General features: G+C 36.5%; 1 protein-coding gene across 3 annotated transcripts in view; it reads left to right on the forward strand.

Moving 5' to 3' along the window:
- Window positions 1-11,382, forward strand: part of lrguk (leucine-rich repeats and guanylate kinase domain containing) — a 38,348-nt gene that overhangs the window by 24,644 nt on the left and 2,322 nt on the right. For all 3 annotated transcript variants that reach the window (XM_088645408.1, XM_088645409.1, XM_088645410.1), the window contains 6 exons: window positions 23-224; window positions 1,633-1,746; window positions 2,517-2,683; window positions 3,277-3,365; window positions 6,960-7,094; window positions 8,455-8,621. In XM_088645408.1, the coding sequence (XP_088501534.1) occupies window positions 23-224; window positions 1,633-1,746; window positions 2,517-2,683; window positions 3,277-3,365; window positions 6,960-7,094; window positions 8,455-8,621 (874 nt within the window). The remainder of the gene's footprint in view (window positions 1-22; window positions 225-1,632; window positions 1,747-2,516; window positions 2,684-3,276; window positions 3,366-6,959; window positions 7,095-8,454; window positions 8,622-11,382) is intronic.

Consider the following 11,382-nt stretch of genomic DNA (forward strand, 5'->3'; position numbering starts at 1 on the left):
TTTTCTTTGATTTTTATCACAGGGTGTGCGGAGTTTAAAGAATACTTATTTTGAGCCGCGTTACATCTTGCTGATCCCCTTGGATAAGGAGGAATATGCCAGACGCCTTAGAATGAGAGGACTGTATAGCAGATCCCAGATTGAGATTGCAGTTTCCAGAATTGACACCTATATCAAAATGAACAGGGATTATCCTGGATACTTTGACACTGTTATTCCATGTGGTAAGGTTTACTATTTATTTAAAATTCGTTTTTTTTATTTTCAGTAGTAGTAAGGATGTAAGCAGTACAAATTAAGAATTATGTTAGTTTTTTTGGTAGCGCATATTTGCATTTGTTTCACTTAATATTTTCAGTAGTTCGGTTAGATCCTAATGAATATGATAAACCTACAGTACTAAATGTGTAGAGTGTGTTTGGCATTTCTTGTCTAGAGAAGGTAATGGCAGCCTAGCTGTGAGGACAGGCTGCACAAATCTGCCCTCACCATTGTGAGGATTGAGCTAGGGAGCTGCTGCAAGGGTGTAGAAAGGGAATGCGAGAGAGATAATTGTAGGGAAGTCCTGGCTGTGAGAGGACGTGTTTGGGATCAGGATCTGACCTGCCTTCTGAACTTCTGTTATTATAAATACATTTTATGGAACATATAAGATCAACAATTGAGAACATACTGTATGTTCTGTCCTTTGAATATTGTAAGGAAAATAGGAGATTCGTTCTTTGGAATGGTATCTGCAGACCTCATTTTGATATTTTTTTTGCTTGCTTAAGACATTAAAATGAGCTGTAGAGAAGTAACATCTTTCAAGACTGTTCCCTAAGAGTACTTTATTTCACTTTGGTGAACAATAAAAGAAGTACACACATAAACTTTTATAAATAAAAATAATAAATCCAATATCTACAGTGTAGCTAATTCCTACAATGAACTTTCATGTATAATATGCAAAGCAGCATTGATTCCTTCAAATTTCTGAAGCTGGGGCAAGCAAGGCTGGGCCTGGTTATTAGTGGGATTGGAAATCTTTAATGAAAAGCAGCCTGCTGCTGCAAATTGGGTTTGTGGAGCAGTCAATACCCCAGGATGGTGACTGGGGACAGCATGCTGCATTTATCCTTCGAATGAGTTATACAGTAACAAGGTTTAAGGTTTATACCAAGGTATTGACTACTTGGTTACTAAAGATGCAATGACACTTTTCATAAAACAAGAGGTGTTAACCCCTGGTGTCCTGGCTAAATTCCAGTCTGATTTTGCACAATCTGGCCTGTCTAAATTCCTCCCTTAATTTAATAGTGAAGCATTTTGCTGGAGCATAATGGCTTCCATATGTCACTCAGGTTGGTGCTGCACTTTAGTGGTGGATGAAGTTGGTAAACTCCTACACCTAAGGTAATTTAGGTGTCTTTTTATATTAAAAGTAAAATATATTCTATATTATTTTAAATATAGAATAAAGCATAAATAAAGCTTAATGACCACTTACTCCTATTACTTTTTTAATGCTACCTAGAAAAGGGGCTAAATAAGCTGAATGACCTTATTTCGCTTGTAAGCTCTTTACGTTCTTATAAATACCTTTGCATTTAAATGTAAATGAATCAATCGTTTTTATTAATTTTCATTCAGATGATCCTGTGGAGGCATACGTAAGTCTGAGCCAGTCAGTCAGAGAGTACCTGGGACTGGAAAATCAAACGACCATTGAAAATGCCAAAGCTGCAGTGGAGGATGCCTACAGTGGTGAGCATTCTTTTAAATGGAGTGAAACTGATGCCCAGCAGGTCTAATCTCACACAGCTGGTCTGATTTGTGAACATATTTTGAAAAAGACAGTGTCTTTAAATCAAATCCCCCACAGTTCATTTGTGTTATCTTAATTGTTTAGAAAGAATTGTAAAAACAAAACTCATGAAATGTACAGATTTCTGACAGATAAATCCTAATTTTATTGATGGTAATGTTAAGAAATATTTGTACTTTTCTGGTCTGCCACATAAAACATGTTTTGTAAGGGTCAAATGTGATTGCAGAAAGAAAGTAACTGTTTTCTAAGGTTCTTTACTTAGCTGTATAACATTTTTCATTGAGGTATTTTGAGAGCTCCATTCATCAATTCATAATGTACTGTAATTCCACTGAGATTGAGTGAAAGGACCTCATGGTCAACAAGTGGCTGTAAATAAGACTGAAGATTAAAATTATTTTCTTATTCACCTGAAAACAGCTTGCGAAAAAACCCAGCTGCACTACTACTGATCTCACACAATTTTTTTTTGATAATTGATGCTCTTTATTTACTATACTATACCTATACCAACCACTAAACCCCATGTGGCATTTTCACATTTTTATATAAGAAGGAAAGCCCCTTAATCTGAAGGCATGAGAAATATAAAATAGTTTTCATATTGGAAATAAAACGTGTCTTCTGAGAGAACTCTTAAACATTAAAATGTGACCCTCTGTGCTATAATGGTAGATGTTAAGAGCATATTAATGTTTTTTGAAAGATTGGCCCCATGAATCTCCAGTGCAAGAGAACATGAGAGACTCACCCTGTGGCGTGACTGTCAGCAATTATGCTCACTCAACTGGAGCTAATGAACTTGTTGACCCAGCCAGCAGGAATTACTCTGTCAAGGTGCAGGCTAAGCTCTCAGCTCAGAAAAGTCCAGCAGTAAGTATCCAGTCAGGTTAGTCCAACATTAAAATGATGTTTTTTACACCATAACAAGATTGAAATATTTCCTGTTTTTTTGCAACGGAAATATTACATTGTATACAAATCCTTGATAGTTTATGTATTTCTCAAAATAAATCCAAGAAAATAAAGACATTCAAATTCAAAACTGATGCTATCACAGATAAAACTCTTTACAGCTTTTGTATGGAAAAGAAACATCTGTTACATGTGTGTTAGGTGGAGCTTCATTGTGACATTCCATAATCATTTCTATCACAGGAAAAGCAGCAATCTGAAGAATAAAAATGCATTCCAAACACCAATTGCTATGAGACTGTCTGGTATTCTGACACACACCTGCAACAATTTATTATGATTCATATTACCAAAGGGAGGTTGAAGGGCTTCCACTGCTTAAAATCTTGTCTTATTTACTGTGTTGTGTTTAACTGAACTTGTGAAATTTACAGCAAGTTCAAAATCTTTTGAAATATATTTGATATTTCAGACGCCACACAAACCCAGCAGGTTTTATGTGAAACTTAAATCTTACAAATGATTCCGTTTTTTTTCCCACTTCAATGCAGGAAGAGGCTTCTATTCGGAGAAGACAGCAGGCGGTCAGGGAGGCTCTGCAGAGAAAGAGTCCTAGTACTTACACTCAGCTCTTCACAAGGTAATCTGTGTGTGGAGAAGGATTTTTATTAAATGTTATTAAGAGATCTTAATAAATGAGTAATTTGATTAGTCCCTTAACTTAAAAAGGAAAAAATCCTTCTCTCTCACTTGTCTGATATGACTGGGAAAAGTGAGGGCCAATGTTTGCACTGTAGCAGTAGTAAGATCCTAACCCGACCTGAGTAAAGGCTTAATGGCTGGACCAATTTTCAGGACTGAATTTTCAAGAAAATGACCAGCTGTCAATGTCACAATATAGTATGCAAAAGATATCAAGAAACAGAAATATAGTATGTCAAGAAAATTGTATGAGTTCGAATCTATAAGACAGGAGTGAGCATGCTGAAGTCAGGTATACCAGTCAGGTATTCAGAACTCCAGCGACTTCACCTGCGTTTCGGGAAGGAAGTTGTATTTTCATATTTGTGGAACTAAGTTTCCTTTTTAAATCTACCAGTTTGTCACTCTTGTTAATTTGGTTGCATTTGTTAGGAACTAAAGGTTGTCGTGCTTTTACAATCATTTTGAAAGGCAGGGTCATCTGTTGAAGATTATTTAGTCTGTAAAATGTTCCTACCCTCATAAAGTCTAATATACCATTATGAAGACATGTTCGCTTCTGAGTGCATTGGGGTGTCAAGGTTAGAGATCTAATGGGAGAGGATTGGATATAAGATGAGGCATTCAAGCTGGTGTTAAGATTGACTATAATTTTGACTTAAATATTTCAGCCCCACTAATTAACAATCCCTCCCACCCATTCTTTATAATTAGGTCCTGTGTTTGATTACAGCCTGTCTCCTTCATTGTATTGTATTTCCATGTGAACCCTGCATCTGTATAGACATTCACTGGATACTGCATTCCTCACAGTCCAAAGACTCTCTGGTTTAACTGGAGTTCCTTATTTGCCCCCTTTATGCGTGCAAGTGCGTCTGTTTTGTTTGATTTCCTGTCCAGGGTGTAGTCTTGCCTTTGACCCTGTTAACTGCCAGAGTGGGCTTTGGCTTACTGTGAATCACTGAGAACAAAATAGTTACATAAAAGAGATGGAATTATATGTAAATATCTTAAGCATAATAAAAACCTTTCATTTTGACAATGTTTATTAGATTTTTAGTATGACTCTTTCACGTACTCAGATCTTTATCTTCTATGTTGTATCATGATGGTTTAAACAATGATGTCATGAGCCTATTGTCACAATTTCCCCTCTCTCTGTCTTTATTCCTGCATGTGAACTACATTTGCCAGATATCAGAATTCATATCTAACGTTTTAAGAAAAGGAGCAAATCATTGAATGTATCATGACTGTTCTAAAAAACTTTCCCATAGAGGCTGTGTTAATCAGGAAAGCTCAGCTCGGGCGTAGCATGTTAACATTAAGAACCATACATGATTCAAATGTCTGCATGCTTAAAATGTTTTGTCTGGCTATGGATATGACAATAAACTGTGGGGCAAAATAAATCATATGGTAATTAATTTTACAATTTGTGATATGTTTAAACTTGCTTCTTATCACATTGTGTTTGGTACTGTACTTAACCTGATATGTTTTTGAGTTTTGGTTTGGGGTTTTAGCAGTATATGAAAGGGTGCCTTTTTTCTTCAGAGTCACTTCAGTAGCTTCTCAATGGATTGCGTCATGATTTATCCTTTTGATCCTGCATTTATTATAATGTGCTATTATATTATAAGTTGTATGCTCAACTGCATTTTCTCTAACATAGAGTATGTTATAGACTATAAATAGTGTGTTTAGATACTGACCATGATCAAGTGATGAAAGGAGCAATCTGTCAGATGCTAGATATTTAATGTCTATGTTTTTTTTCCCTTTGGGTTGCATTTTTTACAAAAAACATCACTATTCATTATATGTGAACAAGTGTGCAACACAGCCTTGGGGGACAGCTGTGATCAGTTTCTAGTACATATGGTAGCAATAGACAGGTGAAAACAGCTCAGCTCACCACTGAGGCAGGGAAGGCTGTCCTAAAATAATATTAGAAACCGTTTTTGTAGCTAAGGGGCTGGAATCACACATGCAGCTTCCTAGTATCTAAAATAAGTTCCTCTTAAAATAAAACTGTATATTTTGTTTCACATTCTCTAAATGGAAATTTAATGTATTGAATGTTTACATTAGAAGGTTAACTTGCACCTATTTTATTAGAGGGATTCTCCTACAGTGCTCAGCAGGGGGTCATTTTCAGGCTTGTTAAAAAATAAGGCCTTATAAACATATAAATGTGTATTATTAATCAATGACAGGAAGATTTGTACAGTGGCACAGTGGTTAGCATCCCTGGGTTCAAGTCCAAACTTGGGGTGCTATCTGTATAGAGTTTTTATGTTTTCCCTATGTTCATATTCGTGTATGTTCCCTGTGGGTGCTCTAATTTCCTTCCACAGTCTAAAGACATACTGATAGGTTAAATGGCTTCTGGTAAAATTGGTGTGAGTGTTTGCATGTTTGTGTCTGTATCTCCCCTGCAAGGGACTGGTGTCCCTTACAGTATGTACCTTGGTTGTTGGCATAGGCTCCAGCTGCCCTGCAAACCTTTATTAGATACAGGTATGCGGATGGATGGAATTGATGGGAATTGCTAAATCATTATGAGAATTGATTAATCATTTCAAGTTTGTCCTTAGACTTTTACAGTATTCTGTGATTTCTGACAATGAGGGAGTTATCATTGAATGTAACTCTGAGTTTAAGAGCTGCTGTGTTATATTTTGTGGGATGTGAGTGGCATCAGTGTAAGTGTCATGGAATATGAACTACAGAGCTATCCTAAGAAAGGTATCGCACTAAATACAGTACTTCAATGTAAAACGGACTGTATAGTAAAATCTATAGGACTTCATGTTTCAGCAATTAAGTTTCAAAGAGAGATTTGAAAACACTCACAATTTCTGATCTCATAGGGAAATGTATTACACTGCCTAAGTGGAGAACACTAGGAGAAGGCTGTCACCCACAGTTTGTAGTCTTGTTGAGAGTAGAAATAAAGAGACCTGTCAGAAGACCGGAGAATTTGGACAGGGATGTAATTTTCCAACTCAGAACTAGGAGGAGAAGAAATTCTCTTAATTGCTTCTGAAGGCTAGTTAGAAGTCTAAATGAAATTTTAAAAGAAGCTATGACAAAGATTTCAAAACAAAGGTTACATGTTTACCATAAGAAAGAAAGATTACAAATAAGAGAAGATTACAAGGGGACCCGATTCAAGTATACAAAAAGATTCTGACAGAGTTGTCCCTACAGACATCTTCCTAACTCACATTGAAATGCAAAACAGACAACACCAGTGAAAACTAAACTGAAGTGCAGCAGGAAACACTTCTATAAACGGCCACATTGTGGGAAACAATGACATTGCTTCTTTCAGTAAATGGCTGGATGAGATAGGTTTGCTACTATAATCCAAGCAGGATGGTTGGGGAAAAAAAATGGCCTCATCTCATTTGGAACCTTTCTTAATGTTCTTACATCCTGATTTTGGTGTTAAGGCAATGTTGGTGTTTCTTCTATTCAAATTAGTACTTTTTTTGTTTATACGTTATATTTTTTCATCCTTTAGATGTCCTCTTACAGCGCCTGCATCTTTAGGACCACAACAGCATCTTGTAGACCCAGCCTCCTGCTCCTCAATGGTGCCAAGTGCCAGCAACATCACACAGAATCGCAGTCTCTCTGCAGGCAGTTTGGCCAGCAGGTCAGTCTCCATATAGGCCTGTGGTGTGTCATTACACATTAAGGTATTGCTATGTATAACAGCAAAAGTATAAGGATTTCCCAGGTTTTTAATCACAACCTGATAATATCCTCTTCTGTGTCCTTTTAAATTGTTTATTTTACTTGGAACAGGCTTGTTATTTTAGTTTTTTGGAACGTATGTAAAGTTTTTAATATAATCTGTTTATTATTGGACTTAATGCCGTTGTGTAGCTTTGTACTTGTAACAGATTAAGATTTGTTTTTTATATCTATTTAGAATTTAATATTCATAGCCTTCTATGGAGAATGGCACATGATGTTTTTATTAACAGTACAGAGATGTGTTCTCTAATAGCATAAAATAAATTGGTATGTCAGAGAGCTGGGACGTCTTTAAAAGCATATTATTTCATGGTATGGCTCTCAGCTTTTCAGTCTATGAGTTGGTATTGCTGTGAGGAAAGTATGTCACAGAACATAAAACGACTTAACAAAATAAAAGTCAGTGTAAGGCTGCATCAGTCTTGATTAGTCTTCTGAAAGCTGAATCTGCAATAATCAAAACAAATTCCAATTTGTTAAAGAGCAATTTTTCATGAACATGATACCCTGAAGACAGAAACTAAATTACTGCAGCTAAGAAGCGCATGTTTACTGACTTCTAGAAAGTTTCTTTATAAAGAGGCTTACCTGAGGGAGAACATTTTTATTTATATTATACTGTGTGAAATGAATCAAAATACCATTAGAAAAATCTAAGTTACCTTCTGGATATGTGTCATATCATGCTTCTTAGTACATATACTGTAGCTAAGCTGTTAAAAATTAATTATCTTCTTACTAACGTCTACCTATCATTGAATATGAAATAACTTAATTGTGAAGAAAACAATCCCAAACTGCAGACATAGGAGAGCAATCACAAAAACCATTTATACTAATGCACATGAGCTGACTGTTTTTCTGAAAAGTGAAAACATATTTTCATTGAAAGCCTATTTGGGTGTAAAAGTCTTTTTTGTGATTTGTGATAGGATAATGCATCCTGTGAAAATAGGCTCATATTGTGTAAGAGATGTCTGTTTGCACATTGCAAACTATTTAGGTTTGCTTCATGGGCTTCACAATCATACTGCACAAAATGACTGTCACACTCCAGTGTTTATTTATACCATGCTGGAAAAGGTGCTTTTTATGCATGTTTGCTGGGTGAACATATTTTCAAGATGGAGTAATCAAGAGAATACTGGAGAATTGTTTCAGAAACTGTCAAGTGTTAGGGGAGGTGTCAGATGTACTATAAGTTCTTATCATAATAATTAAATATAACTGTTAGCGTTTCCCTTTTCTTGCTTCAGCTCAGAGGAATCCCGTGCAAGTTCTGGCTTGTCCATGTTGTCTTCAGCTGGTGCATTTTCTTTGGAAGAAACTCTAGCTCCTTCCAAAGGCCTGAGTGCGGAGAAAGAACTTCTTGTGGAACCACTAGATATATCAAGACTGGGGAGTGACCTTGAATGCCTGAAAGGTGAATATACTTCCCTGAAATTATTAATACTTTCATAATCTCCCAGCTTTCAACTGATCAACTAATCTCACTGCCACTTTCATTTTACTGTTAAAATGGAAATGAGGACCCTGCACGGTTTCGTTTGACTTTTCTTGCGGTGAGATGGCTATTTTACACGTTGCAGCTCCAAACGTATCTAAGAAATTGCAAGCATGAGGATAACTACCCACTGTCTGAACTTGGTTAATTCATTTAGAATCTTTGCCATTTCATTTCTGGGTGAATCAGTGTTCAATACATTTCAAAAAGATATCCATGTTCAATCAGTGTGAATTAATAACCTACCATTTATTGAAATAAATGAATAATATTGTTTCCTATAAAGGTTATTCGATATTTTTGTCTGAAATGGTTATTGTTATTGATCTGAGGCCTGCACTGAAATCTAATTTAAAATATATATACATTTATAAAATCATACTGAATTGATTCCAATTTTTTTTTCCTCTTCTGCCACTTATTACTTTAACCGTTTACAGTATCATATTATTAACACCCTGCAGGGTTCATGGCCAAATGTCAGTGACTTACTGAGATGATATTTTATTTGAAACCTCTGGATGTCCACTCCAGTGAAATTGTTAGTTGTTCATTTTCACCCATTAATGTTTTAGGTTCTTAAGTATACTACTGTAGGTATAGTAGGAGAAAGAGTTTGGAGTGGGCAACTGCAAAGGAACAAGGAAGTCACTTCTGAAGAAAGTCTTCCTATCAGAACAGTATTTTTTCTTTATTTTTAGCATTAACGGAACCTCTGCTTGTTAAATAGATTCAAAAGGGGGTGGTTATGTCACATTGACATACAGTAACTAATAAGCACTTTACACCATTCTGTGACTGCTAACTTTGAAAACGTATATGTGAAACAGAATTAAAAGTCTGTTTAAATGATTCTGCTGGTTAGTGTTGTAAAATGACCAGGGCTAATAGCTATTCATAATCCCATAATTACTATAATTTTTCTTAATGTAAAAAAAAACATTACGTTTTTAAGTACCTTGCAAATTAAAAAAAAACACAATACTTGTAAATTAGTTAAATCAGTTTTATTCATAGATTAGTTTTGTACAAATGTATATGAAGTTTTCAAATATTCTGTAGCATTTTTTGGCTTATCTGTCTCCAGATATTCAAGATAAAAAAAATAATATTTGGACATTTGATGTGATAATAAATGCAACTGCATGAAATGTAAGAGCAATGACTGAATAGTGACTCAAAAAAGGAAATTATTTTAGTAATACTCTTTAACATAAATTCACAACCTCAATAAGGACACTTGCTATGCACGATTCTCTGTGCCAGAACAAAACTCTCAGTGGTTTGATCTTATTTGCTCAAAGCTGTAATAAGCACCTGCTGTCTGCTGAGGCTGGTAATGCTGCTAAGAACCAAACTCAACATTTGAAAATGTTGAAAAAAATTCCACTCCACCAAGTGGTCGACAGGCTACCATGTAAGGTTAATGACATACTCAGCTGAGAGTGTGTGCTTCGCCAGCTTAGACTGTCATGCCCAGATGCAAACTGGCCCTGTGCGAAACATAGAGAATGAGAAAGAGGACAAGCACAGAAATCATAAACAACTGAAAAAGCTAGAAAAAAGCAATGGTACTTTTATAGTAGGATTTCTTACCTATACTTATCACTCATTTATACTTTCTTCCCCATGTTCCCAGAATCACTGTGATCCACACAAGCTACCTGGAATTTCCAGTTTGTTTTTTCGGCTAGTGCAGTTGTGGTAGTAGACAGTGCAGCAAAACCTTTGGTTCCTTACAAATAGTTTTCTAACTTGGAGAACTGGTTTTTAATCATTTTTATACCCTGGAAAGGACTGTTGGAAAAGTTGTTTTCATTACCAACTTGAGAAGAAACAAAAAAAATAATATATAAAAAATAATAAAAAGTTTTAGTATTTATATACAGTACAGTACTAGCCTTTGTAAACATTGTGAGTAAAGGACATCTAAAGAGTAATCTATTCACAATATTCAAGTTATTCAGGTTTGCAAACAAGATTGTGTACTTGGGATATATACTGATGGGGAAGAAAGAAATGCAACACCTCCTCCACACTCTGGCCCTTCCATCTACGTAGACCAGGCAGAAGAGTGACTCATCCGTGAAGAGGACCTGATGCCACTGCTGACGAGTCCATCACAGCCTCTGTCTGGCCCAAGCCAGTCGGGTGTGATGTCTAGGAGGTGTGACCAGAGGGCTTCTGACAGGTCGCTTTGCTCTAAGGCCAGCAGCAGGGAGCCTCATTGTCCTGTCACTGATGTGGGCATCGTGTCTGCTGATCTCTCAGATTGACCAGTCTGATGAATTGGTCCTGCTGTGGTGTGGTCACCCAAGTGTGACTGGATCTTGGACAGTAATCTGTCCTGCTGGTCTGCTGAAACCTTCTCTGCAGTTGGGACACAGTGGAGCGGCTCACTCCGTAGTGTCTGGTAACACTGGTACATGATATGCCTGCTTGCAGCATGCCAATGGTCCTCTCCATTGCTTCTGGTGTCATTCGAGGCATTATGGAATGCACAGAAAACTGACCAAGTGTGGCCTTTTTCTTGCAGTACCAATAACCATGACTCTTGCCAAGTCAGGAGTGTTTTCTGTAAAAAGGCATACTAAGGAAAGGGAGTTTGGGCACGTGTAAGAAACTACCCAGCCATACAGGTGAAGCCGATTCTTTGATTTCTTTCAAGACTGCTAGACAG

Source organism: Lepisosteus platostomus, chromosome 9 (assembly GCF_059453375.1).
Source record: "Lepisosteus platostomus isolate fLepPlt1 chromosome 9, fLepPlt1.hap1, whole genome shotgun sequence".
NCBI classification, from domain to species: Eukaryota; Metazoa; Chordata; class Actinopteri; order Semionotiformes; family Lepisosteidae; genus Lepisosteus; species Lepisosteus platostomus.